Source organism: Nomascus leucogenys, chromosome 3, assembly GCF_006542625.1.
Source record: "Nomascus leucogenys isolate Asia chromosome 3, Asia_NLE_v1, whole genome shotgun sequence".
Classification (NCBI taxonomy): Eukaryota; Metazoa; Chordata; class Mammalia; order Primates; family Hylobatidae; genus Nomascus; species Nomascus leucogenys.
In genome coordinates, this window is record NC_044383.1 from 68,539,857 (window position 1) to 68,560,122 (window position 20,266).

Consider the following 20,266-nt stretch of genomic DNA (forward strand, 5'->3'; position numbering starts at 1 on the left):
ATGGAATCATATGAAGTTGCTGTTAGTATAGATCAAAAATAGTACGATATCATGGCAGTTTCATGAAGTCCCATCTAATACTTATAGAGCTCTTGGTATGTCCTGGGCATTGTTGTGGGTGCTTAAAGGTATAGAACTTAACAAAACAGACAAAATCCCTGTTTTCCTGGAGTTTGCATTCTCATAGATCCTCCAGCCAGACTGCTCTTCTTATCCTAGAGTCAGGTATACCCAACTACCTGCTCTGTGTCTCCCCTTGGATGCCAAATAGGCTCCTCAAACATAACATGGCCCAGACCAATCTCCTGGTGGATAAACAATACACTTAGATTTTCTTCCTGCCTTATAGATAGAAATCAGGGCTAGAAGGACCATGAACGACCCAGCCCAAGATCCATCTTTTTCTCTCTCACTGTCGAGTTAATAGAGCCAATAAATAAGATAGTAATTTCTATCACACTAAATGGTGATTTTTATCTGTTGAATTGTAAAATGTATCCAGACGTGAAAAGGGAGGCTAGTAGACTGCTGAACACAACTATGATGTATTTGCTTTTTCTAATACATTGCGACAAGCTATTCTGTATCCTTCACTACACGTTGTAAATAGCTGAGAGGTGTTATGATTCAGTGAATGAGCTCTGGATAGGGAATCAGCAGACCTAGATTGGAGTTTTAGATTTTCTATTGAGGGTCTCTGTTACTCAGCTAGCCATCAGCAAATATAAATAAGTTAACTATTCCTACATACTTAAATGATATTGTGAAAATAAATGAGATAATTACCAAGTGGTTGGAAAATTTACTCTTGAGGGGTGATCATTGATATATAAAATATAGGTAGTTTTAATATTCATTTTAATCTGTATTTTTTTCTTGATTAAGGTGCTACAGACTTCAAAACTTTGATACACTTTAAAGTGTATTAAATTGTCTGTTTTTGTTTGTTTGTTTGTTTGTTTTGAGACGGAGTTTTGCTTTTGTCGCCCAGGCTGTAGTGCAGTTGTGCGATCTAGACTCATTGCAACCTGCACCTCCTGGGTTCAAGCTATTCTCCTGCCTCAGCCTCCCAGATAGCTGGGATTACAAGCGAACGCCACCACCCCTGGCTAATTTTGTATGTTTAGTAGAGATAGAGGTTTCACCATGTTGGCTAGGCTGGTCTCAAACTCCTGACCTCAGGTGATCCACTCGCCTCGGCCTCCCAAAGTGCTGGGATTACAGGCGTGAGCCACCATGCCCAGCCTAAATTGTCTGATTTAGTCTGTGCTCAGCTTGTTCTTCCCAACTGTTGTTTTAGGCATGTTCATGATAATATACCATTGATATTTTAATTTTTAAGTTAAATTCCTATAAATAAATATGAGAAATTTGTTAGGATATTTAAAGCATCTTCTAACCTTTAAAAATATGTGCTTTTAAAAATTATTAGGTTGTAGAATTGGGAAAAAATACGATTTGTCTTCTTTTTCTATTGGCATGTTTCCAGTGTACAGTTCATTCAAAGGGGGGATAGTGTGGCAAAACAAATTCAGTTTCTTAATGATAAATCACAGTGAAGTACAGAAGTAAACAGATAACCTGAAGCCAATGACGTTTACATAGCCCTCCCTTGGCAGAGCCATCTTTCTGCACTGCAGAGAACACAACCCATCAATAATTTAATTCAGTTACATTTGGTTATGAGAAAGGAACCACTTTGTTTAGGGCTTTAATTCTGATCCTTTATCGTCATTTACAAAATGAAGTAACCTATCATTACTGTGATGCCTGTAACGTATCACTAAAAGGGAAAAGGGGGAAGCATTTCTCTTCCGTCGTGGACATTTTCTCAGATATTTCTATAGGGTTTGATATGCTGCTTCTTTGTACTAAATAACATTTATGTGGTGTTTATGTAGGTAAATGGTTTCATGTTGCAAATTGCAAGGAAAAAAGCACTAAGACATCTGAAAATTCCCCTCTTATCTGTTTTAGGTATCTCTGAACTATGTAATAAAACATCTATGCCTATTGAAGTTAAATGACCTTTGTTACAAAATCATCTTTTTAATACTTCATATTGGGTAGCATAGCAGTATATTGTAATTTGTATAGTTTTATAAGACTAGCTGGATGTCATAGTAAATACAAATGACTTTATTTAAATATATAATAATTTGCCTTTTTGACAGAAGACCATGTTTCCCCAAAAACTGCATATTTTAAGCAAATTAAAAATTGCCACTAGATTCTGAATATAGCCTCTGCTGTTTTTTTTAGCATTGCTGCCACTTTAAAATTTTACTCTAGTTTTAGAAGAGATTACTTGTGTTTCTTGGGTGGATACAGGCCTGTGCAGATCCCCGTAACATGGTAGAAGGAACGGAGACTTTGAACAAGTCATAACAAGGTTTCAGTCCTGACACATCTTACTGTGTTCATTTGAACATTTCACTTAATATTTCGAAGTCTCAATTTCCTAGGCTGTAAAATAGAGATATTCACACCACCTTTGCCTAGTTATTAGGAGAATCAAATGAGGTAATCTATGTTTTACTTTTCCATTGCCTGGTATATAATTTTTTTTTTTTTTTTTTGAGACGGAGTGTCACCCTGTCACCCAGGCTGGAGTGCCACTCTGTCACCCAGGCTGGAGTGCAGTGGCATGATCTTGGCTCACTGCAACCTCCACCTCTGGGTTCAAGCTATTCTCCTGCCTCAGCCTCCCGAGTAGCTGGGATTACAGGCGCCCACCACCACGCCCAGCTAATTTTTGTGTTTTTAGTAGAGATGGGGTTTCACCATATTGGCCAGGCTGGTCTCAAAATCCTGACCTCAGGTGATCCACCCGCCTCAGCCTCCCAAAGTGCTGGGATTTACAGGCATGAGCCACTGAGCCCGGCCATAAACTTTTTATTTGTGAGAAAACTTTAGACTAATGGAAAAGTTACAAAAACAGTACAAAGAGTTCCATATACTCTTCACCGAGCTTCTCCTAATATTAGCATCTTGCACAAATATTATTCACTTATCAGAATCAACAAATTAATATTGGTACAATACTGTAACTGGAGACTTTATTCACATTTTACCAGTTTTCTCACTAATGTCCTTCTGCTGTTCCAAGATCCAATTCAAGACTCCACATTGCATTTAGTTGTCATGTCTCCTTAATCTCTTCTAGTCTGTGACAATTTCTCAGTCTTTCCTTGTCTTTTCATGACCTTGATACTTTGGAAGGATACTGGTTACTTTGGGTTTGTCTGAAGTTTTCTCGTGATTAGATTGAGGTTATGCATTTTTGGCAGGACAGGCGTGATGTTCGCTTCTCATCGTATCCCTCTAAGGGCACGTGATATCAACACTTATTACTTATTATTAATAATTATAACATCGCTGGTGATATTAACCTTGATCACTTGGTTAAAGTGGTATCTGCTGGGTTTCTCCACTGTGGGGTTACTATGTTCTCCTCAGAACATCTTGGGGGACATACTTTTAGACTATGCAAATATCCTGTTTCCCCACTGATTTTTGTCATCCCTCCATGGATCTTGCCTGCAAGTATTCTCACTAAGGTGCCCTAAAGGTTATTTTCTGTTTCCCCTATTCCATCTACATTTATTATTGGAATGTTCCTATAAGGAAAAACTGTCCTTTCTTCCCGTTTATTTATGTATTCAGTTATTTATGTTGGTGCACATTCATGGATATGTATTTCATTCTATGGGTTATAATACAGTCTTTGTTGCTGATTTTGTTGTCCAAAATGTTCAGCTTTGGCCACTGGGCACTCTTTCAGGTTGGTTCCTGTGCTTTTTTCACACACGTCCTTCCTTCTTTTGAGCACGTCCTCTCTAGCACCCCACGGATGCTTCAGACTCATCCTGTATTTTCCCTGCCTCAGTCCTGAATCAACCATGTCTCCAAAAAGCCTTGTAAATTCTCTTAAAAAAATACATTAGCCGTCTGTCAGCTAACATATGTTTTTTCTAATTCTTGATACAGCTTTTTTTTTGGATACATTTGTCTCTTGATCTCCTTCAGAGGCAGCCCTTAGGGAATTTAGTCTCACCAAGTGTGAACTATTGGCGCTTGACCTTTAGAAAAGAAACAAACCCTTGCCTACAACAGGAGGCTTATAGATCCATGTTTTCTTTGTCCTTGAAATTGTACAGGAACAGTCTGGCTTGTCACAGTAAATTAAAACTTCATCTCATCACATTTGTCATTTCAAGGCATGATATAGTCTTCTATTATTTATTGCTAGCTTTAAAAATTTTATGTAATTTTGTTCTTTTGGTTGTCTGTTATGTAGTAATGCTTAGATGACTAGAAGATAACATGTAATCTAACAAGTGAAACATCTCAGGATATTGTTGTGACTTTGTGAAAATAATTTAATCCTTCAGCAGTTTAGTTTAAGAGTTATTCTGGAGCTAATTTGATAATTAACAGTGTAAGTAGAAGTGTGCTAAAGATCTTGTTTTTTTGTAAAGTTTGATTAATTTTGACATTGACAGAAAAAGGTATATTTTAATATGCTATGAGTAACCACTAGAGGGTAGCCCTGGGTAACCAATTACCCATTTGCTTCTTATTTAAGTTGTCCTGATACAGAAAGATTGAAAATAAAGTTGGGCATGGGGAGGGAGGGAGCAGGTAAAAGCAAGGGGGAATTTAAAAGAAACTTGGAGTGACAACGTTATACAAAATGCAGTACAAGGAGAAAAGTATTAAAATGGACAAAGTTATGTTTTTATATGTGATAAAAGGTATAGTCTACTAATATGACAATTCTAAACCTTTATGCACCCAGAAACATATTGAAATATATCAATATATAAAAATATTTCAATGTTTATATAAAAACATTGTTTTTCTTAACATTTGTAGGATTAAGGAGTTACATTTTTCAGTCTTCCTGGTAGCTCTTCAAAACCCTAGACTTTGCCGGGTGCAGTGGCTCATGCCTGTAATCTCAGTACTGTGAGAGGCCCAGCACAGAGGGTTGCTTGAGGCCAGGAATTTGAGACCTGCCTGGGCATCATAGCCAGATCTCCTGTTTACGAAAAATAAAATTAGTTAATTAATTGAAAGTTTAAAAACCTTAGACTCATTGCACATAATATTTTTACTAGGTTATGAGTAGTGTAGGGGAGAAAAGATTTTTTCCTCACCCATCTTTAGGTTCATGGCTGAGGTCCTATAACAAAAGACAGATTAATAAGAGAAATGCATACAAATTTATTTCATATGAGTTTTATATGACATAGGAACCTTCATAAGGATATGAAAACTCAAACAGGAAAAACTATTTTTATGCTTAGTTTGATGACAAGTGGTCATAGGGAAGTGTGATAAGATAAAAGGGATATAATCTAATAAACTGGGGAGAAGCTTGCAAGGCCTGTTTGTTCACATTCTTCTCTGTATCCCTGTGTCTTCAGCGATAAGGACATTTCTTTTTTTTTTTTTTTTTGAGACGGAGTCTCGCTCTGTCGCCCAGGCTGGAGTGCAGTGGCGCAATCTCGGCTCACTGCAAGCTCCGCCTCCCGGGTTCACGCCATTCTCCTGCCTCAGCCTCTCCGAGTAGCTGGGACTACAGGCGCCCACCACCACGCCCGGCTAATTTTTTGTATTTTTAGTAGAGACGGGGTTTCACCGTGGTCTCGATCTCCTGACCTCGTGATCCGCCCGCCTCGGCCTCCCAAAGTGCTGGGATTACAAGCGTGAGCCACCGCGCCCGGCCGATAAGGACATTTCTTTCCTCCAGGGCATCTCTGGAATGAAGTTCTTACTGAGAAGAGAGGTCAAAGAATTCTTTCTAGGTTTTATAACCTGCTTTAGGGGAGAAGGGTCGAGGGGATAATGAGAGTGATTTTTCTGCTTTCGCTATTTCCTGAAATGCCAAAGTGCCGTATTTTGGGATAGCATGTTTTGAACCCCATCTGTAGTATCTTTAGACATCTTTTTGATGATCAAGTTAGATTTTAAAAATTCTATCAAAATAGTCAATACTTGAAAATATTCACTGTTGAGTAAAGTGGCCAGATAATGAGTTCTAGAAAAACAACTATGAAAAAAAAAAGAAAAAAGAAAGAAAAAGGGAGGTGGGGACAGAAAATAAGTAAATAGGGTGAAACTAATCTAGTAAAAGTGAAATAAATTTGCATTTAATTCCTCAAAACATTTTTAAAAATCATAATTCTTGTTTCTGTGCAGAAAAGGCAGCTTCTCTCTAGATTAGCTCTGATCAGCTAACTTGTGCAGTCTCTGATTGCAGACTTGGATGATGTTTTCAGTTTTCTTGTTTCTGTGGAGTGAAAAGACCATTTATTAAAGCTGAGCCAACTATCTTGGACTAGCAAATTCTGCATCACTCGGCATACTCCTGTGGTTTTCTGGTGATACTTGTTTTATGTTGGCTCCTTTTCTACTACTGAGATAGAGACTAAATTGACCACCTTTTGAGGATTACTAAATCTAGTCTTTTAGGCTAGAAGTATGTGATTAGTAAATGTTTTACTTCCTAAGTGAAGGGTTGTCTGTGGTTTCTATCTCAAATTTTGGCAAATTATATTTGGAAGTTTAATAAACTTTCATTGCTGTTACATCAGTGGCATTCATATCAATGAAGCAGATTTTTCTAAAATAAGGGTGAAAATTTTATCATGAATATATTGTTAATAGTAGGCATACCTGTCTGAACAGATAGCTGATGAAAATTATCTCCCGTAGAACTCCCCCTGACCATTTCCTCCTGTTGAAGGCCTCTATTTAAATAGTATGTTAAGTTTTAGTATTTAGGGGCAGGAACTTACTTGCTAAATCTTTTTTTGGCACTGAAAGTTAACAGAGAAATATGTCATAAGCTTAGCTTTCAGTTCTCTGGTAGGGATGACCCTATGAACATACAGTCCAAAAAAGATTCCTAACAGTTCGGCCAAGTAAACATTCACTGAGCAGCTGCAATTTGCTAGGTTTTGTGCTATACACAGGGTTTAAAGAAGTGAACAAGAGGCACATGAACTAGGCAACGTGGGGTCTAAGGCCTTCCAGACCAGCCTCCCATGTAGCTGGGACTACAGGCATGGGGCAACATGCCTAGCTAATTTTTAAAATTTTTTGTCTCACTATGTTGCCCAGGCTGGTCTCAAACTCCTGGACTCAAGCAGTTCTCCTGCCTCAGCCTCCCAAAGTGCTGGGATTACAGTTGGGAGCCACCATGCCTGTTAGAAAGGTTTTTTTTCTAACACCCTGCAATTTAGGGTTAGACCCTCTGTTCCTTGTTTTACTGTCAAATAATGGCTACACTAGGTAAGGTCTGAAGCCTGTTCCAGCTTTCAAATCCTAATTCTAACTGGTAAGAAAACTAAATTTCCTAAGGCTCCAGATCAAGTTGCTAGTTTAATAAGCAATGGCGTGTTCTATATCCTTTCCTCTCCATTTGTATACTTCCTTTTCTCTGATTTTGTACTTCAGTTCCTTGTCGTGTCCTCAACTTGATAATTATAGGAAGCTGGAATGTGAAGAAAACTGGCCATCTGAAAGCATACTGAAACACTATTTAGTATGTTTTAGTTTAGACTTTTAACTTCAAGTTTGCCATATTTTATTATTCTAAAGTTCTGTTAAATTAGAAACTGGATAAATAATATGAGTGACTTGTTAGAGTTACTATTTCTTTAGACAGTAGATAACTTTTCTCTGGTTTTCGTTGGAATAGGAAACATTTTGTTTAACTGTGGTTCAGTGCGACTTTCAGATGACCCTTGAAGCAACTGAGTGACAGTGGGGAAGCAGCCTGTAGTTGAATGGATAACTGATAGTTGGTTATATGTGTTTATTTCTTTTCTCCATTTATAATTTTATAATATTTTCTAGAATGTAGAAGACTAGGATTTTAATTTCAGCTTTCCCATTAAGTAACTGAAATAACTATCCACTTGACTTCTGGAAACCTTAGTTTCCTCATTTATAAAATACAAATATCTAATTTGCATACCTTACAGTTAGTGAAAAGTCCAGGAAGAATCATCTTGTTAAACACTAAAGATCTGTAGAAATGTAAGCTACTGTTGTTGAAACATCACTATGTGTTACCCTGGTTTTTTTTGTTTTTGTTTTTTTTCTTTTTCCTAATAACAGTAGTGCATTTGTACTAAATTCCCCATTAGGAATTTAGAAATTATATTTAATAAATATCTGACTGAATATAATAGATATAGTAAGAATGATGCAAATCACAGAGCCCCAGGTGACAAATAGCCCTCAAACTTTGTTTTCTGAGTCTATTTGGGTATAGTGAAAAAGGTGAAACAAACCCACTAGCCAGCCTACCTCCAGTATTCCTGAACAGACAGCTCTCCATTTTCCTCTGATGATTACGGCAGAGCCTTTGATACACAGCTGACCTTTCTTTTGATCTATTGACATCACTGAAAGTGGTCTGCTTAATGAGTGGCCACATCAGTTTACATAAAGTTATTCTATTTAATACTTATTCTGTGGATTTTTGGCATTTCACTATTTCCTTTCCATTTTCTGAAAACAATGTGGTCAATGAAAATTTTAAAACTGTGTCTTGACCTCGCCCCACGGGAAATTTGAGAAAGAAATTCTGTATACTCTGGAGTCCAGAACTGAAAATGTTCTCCATGGCTTCAGGGGAAGAGATTAAGAAATGAAGACGAAGAACATATATCCTGCTCTTTTGGATGGAACCTTCGTAATAGATGAAATTTTTACAATTTTTAACACCTTTTCAGGGGAACTCCCAGGAGTCTTCAGAGATATATTTGATTATAAAATGAACTATTTTATAAATTTCACCTTTCAAAATGGCACAAACTAGTTTCTACAAATTTTATACAAATAATTATAGCATATAATACATACTTACAGTTTAGTCTACAAAGAGACTGAGTAACTTATAATTGCCTAACATAATTCAGCTAGTAGGTGGCAGAGTTAGAACCAAAATCTGTGTTATCTCTGTAACACCTTGCTGCTTCACAAGCCTGTGAAAAGTTCTCACTGATGAGAAATGAATTAACTCTCACAGAGCAGAAAAAGGAATATTTAATACACCATAGGAGGTAATTTGCTGAATTAGAGTAACAGAAGCAATGTTTTCCAGCTGTGTTACAGACTTCAAATTGCTTAACTGATTTTTTTAAGCTCCTATGAGGAGTTAGAGAGAGTAACTAGATGCAGGTTTTTCTAATGAAGAAGCTGGAGGCAAAACATAAGTAATTTAAGTAATATTAAACAACACACCGGGTCTGACCTACTCAAGGTAGCTTTTCCTAGTTAATAGTAAAACTGACAACCTTGGTAATGTTAGTAACTGTAAAGTATTGAGTGCTTACTATTTTTTAAAGAAAAGTAGAGCTGTACATTACAGTAGTTACAGTGGTAAAAACAGATTTTATTCAGGAACTACTGTAACAGGGGAAGAGAGACCTTAGTATAGAACGGGGTTCAATTCTGAATATAGCATAGACCACTGGGGATTTATAGCCAAAGAGCAAGATGGCATTAATGGATGAAAAATTACAGAGAGGAAAGAAACTTAAGGAGTGGGGAGATTCTGGTTAAGCCAACCTAAAATGATTCTTGGTCAAGACAGGCTGGGTGATGAGATACCAAGGGGGTTATTGGAGAGTGCAGGGATGTGGAATTTGATTAGATACCGAGGGTGATCAAATATTGAAGGTGAACAGATACTGAGAGTAGGGGGTTCTCTCTAAACTGACTGCAAGATTCTTACTACAACTATGCTATGCAAAATTGAAACCAAAGGTCAAGGCTAGTTGAGAAGAGGATTCCGAGGAGACTGACTAAAGTTTGGCCAAGGAGGGCATCTTGTCAGTTGCTCCTTTTGTTCAAGGAAATAAAGCATTATTCTTTTCTCTCAGCAATCTAAGTCCATCTTGCGTACAGTTCCTTTTCAGTAAAGACCAGCTGAACCATCTGCTGAGACTTCTTAATGTCTTGAGATCATGGATAGAACTTATGCCCAGTTCGTGTAGCTGTTCTTTCTATCTAAGTCACCACCTGAGTAACCAAGATCACCTACAACAGAACCTGTGATGTTCTGGATACCTCTTTTGCTCTCATAGTGAGAGTGTGGTCAACTGGAGGGAGTGGGTGATTGTTTTAGAGATAACTTTAAAAAAGGAAAGAAATTGTGGGGAATCAAGTAGATGAAGGGATTAGTAAGATTAGAGAGGTAGCAAGATCCATTCCAGTTGGCTGGTAACAGCTAATAGGTTTGAGTTCCACAGACAGAATAAGAATCACTGGGCGCTAGCCCGGAGTCACAAGATAATTATCTGATGGCCGAAGGTGACCAAAGAATAAACATTTCAATGATTGAGAAAGGATTTTTTGGAGGTGGTCTGTGTGTGGTTGGGTTGGGTGAGAGAAATTAGGCTGAGAGGGGAAGTGGGGACATTTGCATTCAGATGAGAGATGTCCAGGAACGTGTAGTGGCTTGGGGGCATTATGTTGCATTTAATGGCAGCTGGAGAAGTGTAATGACAAATGCTTGTTCCCAGAAAAGAATTGATGGTAAAATTATGACGGGAGTGGACATGACCCTTGCAAGGATAGACTAGAGTATATTCAGAGGTTTTTCTCATAATGGGTATTTATCTGGTTTAAAATGGTGGAAGAAGAGAGGGAAGGTATAGCAAAATAGGAATTTTGATTTCTCACAGGAATCTTGGAAATGTCAGATGTGCCCACAGGAAAGGAAGCACAGTACCCTCAGTCTGTGGCGTTATGGTAAGTGGTGACTAGTGCAGCCCAGGCTTGCCAAAGCTCTGTAGATGAATAGTCTTGCTAAGAGAGAAGGAAAAGGCAGAGCTGGGGGAGAACAAGGAGCTCCTAAATTTAGGGACAGAAAAATGTAAGAGAAGACTAATGTCAGATGAGGAAGAGTCATAGGGAAGGCTGTGAACCTTAAAGGCAATCATCCGTCTATGAGAAGTTAGGTATCCACATCCTACAATAGCCCACAAGGTCCAAAAATCTCTCAGTTATTTTGTTTCAGGAAGAGGAAAATAATGAATAGTAGAAGCTCTGCCTGTGAAGATAATTTTACCTGCAGCTGAAATACCATGACCCAGATATTGAACACACAGAATAATTAAACTTTTCCTCTAGAAACTTTGTGGTCTTTTCTTGCCATTACCTTAAAGTATTCAGTGTCCTAAAGGGAGTTGTCATAACTGAAAGTGCATAGAAAGAGGTCATTTACATATTGGATTACAGTGGAGTCTTCTTGGAATTTTAAGTCCATCAAATAGGTTCATGAGAAATATGTAGGGCCTTAGTAAATCGCTGGGGCATAACAGTCCAGGTGTATTGTTTATTTTCCCAGGTGTAGTCAAAGTAGTAGTGAGATTCTTTATGAAGGAGAATATTATAAAAGGCAGAACACAGCCAAGAGCGGTGGCTCATGCCTGTAATCTCAGCACTTTGGGAGGCCAAGGCAGGCTGATCACAAGGTCAGGAGATCGAGACCATCTTGGCTATCATGGTAAAACCCCATCTCTACTAAAAATACAAAAAATTAGCCGGGCGTGGTGGGAGGCTGAGGTAGGAGAATGGTGTGAACCCGGGAGGCAGAGCTTGCAGTGAGCCGAGATCAAGCCACTGCACTCCAGCCTGGGCGACAGAGTGAGACTCTGTCTCAAAAAAAAAAAAAAAAAAAAGGCAGAACACAAATGAATCACCATGAAATATTGCATGTTGGAAGAGATAACAGACAGGATCGTGTTAGGATTAGGCACCAAGGGAAATCTTGATTTGACAGTGTAACTGATAGATCCCAGGAAGGAACTGATATCCTTTCCCACTTGACTTTTTAATAGCCAAATGGGAGTAATGCATGGATTAGAAGTGGGTACTTATGTCTAATAAGCCTCTCATTATCAGGGAGAGCAACCGCTAGTCCTTGTGGATTTAAATGATATTGGGAAATCCTGGGGAGAGGCTTGGAAGGATCTGTTTCTACCTTATATGGGTTCTGTATGGCATATACCTTAGATAATTTTAATAGTTTGCTTAAATCTTTATTTAAGTGGATAGGTTGAAGTGTGCAAAGGAACTCCCTGCTTGGGGGAAGTCAGACAAAACCATTAGGGGACATAGACATGAAGAGGAAGACTCAGGGGCAGGTAGAAGCAGTCCAGCAGGAATTTTTGTACCTCCATTCATGAGAAGATACTTTCCACACAAGTTTACTGGGGTAGTGGAGCTGAGTAGAAAATTATGTTGACCTTTAAGAGGTCCCCTAGAGATGAGGATGAGCTGGGAGCAAAGCATCAAAACCCACCAATGGTAAACTTTGGTGACTCTGGGGAAGGGGGCAGTAAATGAGGTTGTGTTGAGGGTAGAATGTGTTGTCCTGTTATTGATGAGAGACATGGAGGCTCTTAACTTGTAGCATTATTTCTTCATGCAAGTTTAGTAGTAGTTGAGGGCACTGGGACATTTGCTTCTCTGGAGGAAAATAGACAGTTCTCTGGCGAGGAAGGGGACTTGGGTTTTTCCCTTCTCTTGGGTACTGGGCAATTCCAGGCCCAGTGTCTTTTTTTCCTCACGATATCAGCACATTGTTGAGATCAATGGGAGCCTTCCATTGTGGAGCTTGCTGTGAGTTAAAAATTTCAGGTTTTTCCAGTTGTTTTAACTGCAGTGCCACAAGCTTGCATTGTGTATTTTCCAATGTTTTTGAAACACTATTTTCATATTATTGGGCTAATGTCTGGAGCCTAGACATGTATACATTTTGTTAATTAATATTATTTTTCTGTAATGTGTCATGGAGGTCTGGCCTGAAACTACTTACAAAGATTGCATGGCCTGAGCAGAGGCTGTTTGGAAAGTCAGTTCCACCCCTGAATTGTCTTTCCATGTTGTGTTTAATTGATGGTGATAGCCACAGTTTCATCAGTTTGTTATTTACAATGTTAGATATGTGACCAATCAATTTTAATGGGAGAGATTTGATGGATGACTCCTAGTAATTTCTTACATCCCTCAGGGTATCGGGGTAGCCTGAGACCCTTGAGTGAGCCCAAGTAAGGAACTGGGGTTCATCAGAAACAGGGGTCCATTTAGCTTCTTCAAAGCAAAGGGAGGCATTTCCAGGCCCAACCAACAGGCAGATACGTTGATTTAAATCAGGGAATCCCAGAGAATATGCACCTAGAATGATTCTAAATTGTTCAACAAACCTTTCCCTTTCTTTTCTGTGGTCAGGAAAGTATTTGGTGATAGGATGCAATTCAGACATAGACCAAGGCTTAAATGTTCTCTCTTCTATTAGCCTCACTTGGGAACAGGTAGTGGCTGATCCTGGGCTTCATCTGAAGGAGATGGAGGCCAGTGGACCTTTTGGTTACAGGGAGGTGAGGGACTGGAGGAGGGGGCAGATGGTGGAAGAGATTTTGGGAGAGGAGGCTATAAAGGAAAGCTGGGAGGGGAATATGGAGGTGCTGTTGAGAGCTCTAGGAACTTTACTAAGAAAAATTTTTCTAAAGACAGTGTGGAAGAGCCTCAATAGTTTGACTGAGATTTGAATTATTTAGCTGTTTTTGGCTTCTTAATACCAAGTGAAATAAGCAGACCACTGTGCATCCAAAAGCTTTGTTCCTTTTTGCTCTAGGGCTCTTTTTAGATGGACTAATTTAGGGATACACCAGGAGCCCCCACCATAGCTGAAGAGAGTTTTTGGTAAGGCTTTGCCAGTGACAAAGCAAGCAGACAGCATTAGAACTACAGTGGCAAAGCAGGAGTTTGATAAGGTGAGGTTTCAATTGAGAAGTTCCCATGGGAGAAGCAGGATGAAACAGACAGAAGAGAGAGGCCTCATAAAGAGTAGGGAAATAATTCCAGCCCAGGCATTGGGGAGTGGATCGCCACTGGAAACAAAGAGCCAGGAAAAGTCTCCATCCCAGGAGACAAGATCCAGGAAGAATTTTCCAGCCAAGAGCCAGGCTCATGAGTCAGGGAGTGAATGTCTACTTGACACAGTGAGCCCCAGAAAGAAAGACTTCTAGCTGAGTAGATTCCTTTCAAACAAAGAAGTCTGGGCCTCTAATCCAGCTTCAGACAATGTAATCAGAATGTTAATCAAAATCTGTCCTCACTGTGATTTGATGGACATTTATCTGGAGCACTGGATATTGGAGTCACTCACCACCAGATACTCAAAAAGCAAGCAGACTGAAGACAAAGTCTTGGTGTGTGCTGAGAGATTGCTTATTGTGTCCAAGGGTCCAAGGTGGTTCTGATCCAGATCTGAATCATGGACCAAAAACTGTTAAAGAAAAATCAGAGACAGTAGTTAAAATGGTAAAAACAGATTTTATTCAGGAATAGCTGCAATAGAAGAAGGGATTCCAGTATAGAACTGGGCTTAATTCCATATAGAGAGCATGCATGAGTGGGGATTCCTAATTCCAAATAGCATGGACAAGAGAGCAGGGTGGGGGCTCAGTGGATGAAAAATTACTAAGAGGAAAGAAACGTCACGGGTAAGGGGATTCTGGTTAAACAGAACTAACAGGATCCTTGCTACAGGTTGGCCAGGGTGATAAGATATCAAGGCTGGCAGTGAGGAATTTGATCAGATATTGAGGGTGATCTAAATATCTGGGGAGTTCTTTCTCAACTGACTTTGTAAGATTCCTGTTACAACTGGGTGTGTAAAGAGATGTAAAGAGGAACACAGAAATCCAAAGCTCAAGGCCTAGTTGAGATGAGGATTCAGAAGAGCCTGACTAAAGTTTGGTCAAGGAGAGCATTTTATCACTGTGTGCAGGACACTATACCAAGTACTTTATGAAAATGAGCTAATTTAATCCCCAAGCCAACCCTATGTGATAGATATAACTCCTTTTTTACATTAAAGAGAATTGTTGCAAAGAAGTTAAGTAAACTGTCCAAGGTCACACAGCTAGCATGTAGTACAGACAATATTTAAACTTGAGTATCTGACTTCAACCATTAGTATTTATGCCTCCTGGACTCCTTGGGGCCTCCACATCTCCTTTGGTGTGTGGTTTGGTTAGAATATGTGTGATGTTCCAATGATCTCTAAGAGTTAAACTGTGTTTGAAGTTAAGAGTTAAAGGGAAGTATTTGGATCTATAGGTGACTGATTACAAATTTAGTTTAATAGATAGTAATTGAGTAATTTAGTTACATAAGAATTTAAAAGGGGGCACCATATATTAAATGCCTATAACATCACTCTGGTTATCAAAATTATACATTAGACTTTAAGGTATTGACTCAAGACAACATAATCAGTAAGTCAAAAAATTATCACAAGAATGTGTGCTAAGAAAAGGCCATAGGATGGTTTCATGCCCTTTTCCTCCTGGCAGGTTCACTTACATGTGTGACCCTGATGCCGAGCTTGAGTTTCTGTTAGTACTTATGATAACTAATCTTCATAGGACCTGCTTCTAATGATTTTGGTATCCTAAATTCTGGGCACTGGTGAGTAATAATGAGGTCACTTTGTAGTTTAGCAGACTCTCACTTTGTTTCTTTTAATATGTAAATTAGAGTTCCAAGTTCTTGCAGGTAAGAAACACCTGCCACTAAAAAGAAGGTTAAAATGTCCTCCTGAAGAAATGTTGTATCTGGCTGTTATTAAAAAGCCAAAAATTAATGGATGATGGTGAGATTGTGGAGGAAAGGGAATCCTTACACACTACTGGCAAGAATGCAAATCAGTTCAGCCCCTGAGGAAATCCTCAGTTTGGAGATTTCTCAAACTAAAATAGAATTACCATTCCACCCAGGAATCCCGTTACTAGGTATATACCCAAAGGAAAATAAATTGTTCTACCAAAAAGACACCTGCACTTTTATTTTTTTTTTAATTTATAATGAACAGAAATTTATTTGGCTCACAGTTCTGGAGTCTGGGAAGTCCAAGAGTGTGGCACAAACATCTGGCAAAGACCTTTGTGCTGTGTCATCTCATGGCAGAAGGTGGAAGGGCAAGAGAGGGTGAGACCAAGAGGAGGTTGAACTTGCTTTTATAATGAAGCCACTTTCAAAATAGCTAAACCACTTTGGTGATAGAAACATTAATTCATTCATGAGGACGGAGCCCTTATGACCTAATCAGCCCTTAAAGTCCCGCCTCTCAACACTGTTGCACTGGGGATTAAATTCCCAACACACAGACTTTGGGAGACACATTCAAACCATAGCATATATCATGATTTTCATGTCTAAAAATTCAATGTGTTTTTTTTCTTTTGCAGGCCTCTACATAACTTTTTAAATATAAAGAATACAGTAACAACAATGATGTCAATGTCCTTACCTGCCTATTTAATATCTGTGTTAGTTCTAAGTCAGTTTTGACTGACTTATTCTTTCCTTCATTATGAGAGTTAATAACTATTGGAACTAATCTCTGAGAGATAAAAAGAAATTCTACTGTAACAATTGATTAGAAGGCCTAAAATTAAACAGTTCAGATTATAACATAAAACAAGAAAAGTCATGAAAATTGTCTTCAAAGAGAAGGAAGATAGATGTATTATGAATTGTTAAGAACCTGTAACTACAAGGTATACTATTGGTGAGAGGAAGGTTAAAACAACAACAAATCTCTATAATTGAAAAGTATCACCAGCAGCAACAACAAAGAAATACAATTAGAAACTCAGAGAAAACTGAAAATGCATATAAGAAATTTATGTTATGAAAATGAAGTAAATTATACTGCATGATATGAGCAACTGATGGAAATGAAAAAGCAGTATTTTCTGAAATAACAAAGCAAAATTTCAGATAATTCAGAAAGATGAAGAGGAACAACTAATGCTTGGTATTCCTGTATACTTTCTTTAGGCTTGTCATAATTACGAAATTTAATCATATTCCTGTGATGTATTTAGTTTTCCTGTTTGAAACTAATTTGTCTTTTTTATAGGTTATTTTCTTTTTCATAGGAGCTTGTCCCTGTTTACCTCCTCCATGGGTTCAAAGTTTTTAAAAATAAAAACTTTTCTGTTGTTGTTTAGGCTTAGTAGTATCTTCAGATGCTTAAAGACAGTTGATTAAGTATTGCCTTTTGGAAACGTAAACTTACGCCCATTAAGCACATGTTGAAAGACTCTTCACACAATCACTTAAACCCCTTCATGCTTTTTCTTTTTCTTTCTTTTTCTTCTTTCTTTTTGAAACTGAGTTTCGCTCTTGTTGCCCAGGCTGGAGTGCAATGGTGCAATCTCAGCTCACCGCAGCCTCTGCCTCCCGGGTTCAAGCGATTCTCTTACCTCAGCCTCCCAAGTAGCTGGGATTACAGGCGCACACCACCACACCCGGATAATTTTTTGTATTTTTAGTAGAGATGGGGTTTCTCCATGTTGATCAGGGTGGTCTCGAAGTCCCGACCTCAGGTGATCTGCATGCCTTGGCCTCCCAAAGCGCTGGGATTACGGGTGTGAGCCACCATGCCCAGCCCAAGTTTTGTTTTTTTTTTCTTTTTTCTTTTTATTATTATTATACTTTAAGTTTTAGGGTACATGTGCACAATGTGCAGGTTTGTTACATACGTATCCATGTGCCATGTTGGTGTGCTGCACCCATTAACTCCTCATTTAGCATTAGGTATATTTCCTAAGGCTGTCCCTCCCCCCTCCCCCCACCCCACAACAGTCCCCAGAGTGTGATGTTCCCCTTCCTGTGTCCATGTGTTCTCATTGTTCAATTCCCACCTATGAGTGAGAACATGCGGTGTTTGGTTTTTTGTCCTTGTGATAGTTTACTGAGAATGATGGTTTCCAGTTTCATCCATGTCCCTACAAAGGACATGAACTCATCATTTTTTATGGCTGCATAGTATTCCATGGTGTATATGGGCCACATTTTCTTAATCCAGTCTATCGTTGTTGGACATTTGGGTTGGTTCCAACTCTTTGCTATTGTGAATACTGCCGCAATAAACATACTTGTGCATGTGTCTTTATAGCAGCATGATTTATAGTCCTTTGGGTATATACCCAGTAATCAGATGGCTGGGTCAAATGGTATTTCTAGTTCTAGATCCCCGAGGAATCGCCACACTGACTTCCACAATGGTTGAACTAGTTTACAGTCCCACCAACAGTGTAAAAGTGTTCCAGTTTCTCCACATCCTCTCCAGCACCTGTTGTTTCCTGACTTTTTAATGATCACCATTCTAACTGGTGTGAGATGGTATCTCATTGTGGTTTTGATTTGCATTTCTGATGGCCAGTGATGATGAGCATTTTTTCATGTGTTTTTTGGCTGCATAAATGTCTTCTTTTGAGAAGTGTCTGTTCATGTCCTTCACCCACTTTTTGATGGGGTTGTTTTTTTCTTGTAAATTTGTTTGAGTTTATTGTAGATTCTGGATATTAGCCCTTTGTCAGATGAGTAGGTTGCAAAAATTTTCTCCCATTTTGTAGGTTGCCTGTTCACTCTGATGGTAGTTTCTTTTGCTGTGCAGAAGCTCTTTAGTTTAATTAGATCCCATTTGTCAATTTTGGCTTTTGTTGCCATTGCTTTTGGTGTTTTAGACATGAAGTCCTTGCCCATGCCTATGTCCTGAATGGTATTGCCTAGGTTTTCTTTTAGGGTTTTTATGGTTTTAGGTCTAACATGTAAGTCTTTAGCCCATCTTGAATTAATTTTTGTATAAGGTGTAAGGAAGGGATCCAGTTTCAGCTTTCTACATATGGCTAGCCAGTTTTCCCAGCACCATTTATTAAATAGGGAATCCTTTTCCTATTTCTTATTTTTGTCAGGTTTGTCAAAGATCAGATAGTTGTAGATATGCGGCATTATTTCTGAGGGCTATGTTTATCACAGCACTATTCACAATAGCAAAGACATGAAATCAACCCAGGTACCCATCAAAGGTGAATTAAAGAAAATGTGGTACATATACACCAAGGAATACTACACAGCCATAAAAAGAACAAAATCATGTCTTTTGCAGCAGCATGGATGCAGCTGGAGGTCATTAACCTAAGTGAATTAACACAGGAACAGAAAATCAAATACTGCATGTTCTCACTTATAAGTAGGAGCTAAACATTGGGTACGCATAGACATAAAGATGGAAATAATAGACAGGACCTAGAGCCAGGAGAGAGGGAAAAGAAGAAGGGTTGAAAAACTACCTATTGGATACTTTGTTCACTACTTGGGTGATGGGATCATTAAAAGCCCTAACAGCTTCACACAATATAACTGTGTAACAAACCTGCATGTGTAATAAATTTAAAAATTAAAAAATTTTGCCTTTTGGCTCTCTGACTAGCATCATAGCGGTTGGCAAGAACAAGCGCCTTATGAAAGGCGGCAAAAAGGGAGCCAAGAAGAAAGTGGTTGATCCATTTTCTAAGAAAGATTGGTATGCTGTGAAAGCACATACCAATGTGGAAAGCACAATGTGTGAAAGCACAATGGAGTGCTATGTTCAATATAAGAAATATTGGAAAGACGCTCGTCACCAGGACCCAAGGAACCAAAATTGCATCTGATGGTCTCAAGGGTCGTGTGTTTGAAGTGAGTCTTGCTGATTTGCAGAATGATGAAGTTGCATTTAGAAAATTCAAGCTGATTACTGAAGATGTTCAGGGTAAAAACTGCCTGACTAACTTCCATGGCATAGATCTTACCCATGACAAAATGTGTTCCATGGTCAAAAAATGGCAGACAATGATTGCAGCTCATGTTGATGTCAAGACTACTGATGGTTACTTGCTTCATCTGTTCTGTGTTGGTTTTACTAAAAAACGTAACAATCAGATACGGAAGACCTCTTACGCTCAGCACCAACAGGTCCACCAAATCCGGAAGAAGATGATGGAAATCATGACCCGAGAGGTGCAGACAAATGACTTGAAAAAAGTGGTCAATAAATTGATTCCAGACAGCATTGGAAAAGACTTAGAAAAGGCTTGCCAACATATTTATCCTCTCCATGATGTCTTCGTTAGAAAAGTAAAAATGCTGAAGAAGCCCAAGTTTGAATTGGGAAAGCTTATGGAGCTTCATGGTGAAGGCAGTAGTTCTGGAAAAGCCACTGTGGACGAGACAGGTGCTAAAGTTGAATGAGCTGATGGATATGAACTACCAGTCCAAGAATCTGTTTAAAGTTTGGACTTCAAATAGTGGCAAATAAAAAGTGTTATTTGTGAGAAAAAAAAAATTAAAAAATTTTAAATGCCATATCCTTATGCTGATTTTTGTGCACATATAC

At 38.6% G+C, this 20,266-nt stretch overlaps 2 protein-coding genes across 2 annotated transcripts in view; both read left to right on the top strand.

Moving 5' to 3' along the window:
- The window catches only part of LOC115832848 (DNA primase large subunit-like), a 127,308-nt gene that overhangs the window by 51,574 nt on the left and 55,468 nt on the right, over positions 1–20,266 (top strand). The gene's annotated exons all lie outside the window — the stretch shown is intronic.
- Positions 19,353–20,121, top strand: LOC115832353 (40S ribosomal protein S3a-like). Its single transcript, XM_030802821.1, has 2 exons — positions 19,353–19,429; positions 19,470–20,121. Exons 1-2 carry the CDS (start codon positions 19,353–19,355, stop codon positions 20,119–20,121), a joined length of 729 nt encoding a protein of 242 aa, XP_030658681.1.

Coding starts and splice junctions, on each gene's coding strand:
- LOC115832353 (XM_030802821.1), top strand. CDS start 19,353: ATGAAAGGCGGCAAAAAGGGAGCCAAGAAGAAAGTGGTTGATCCATTT. Junction 19,430..19,469: donor GATTGGTATGCTGTGAAAGC/ACATACCAATGT, acceptor GAAAGCACAATG/GAGTGCTATGTTCAATATAA.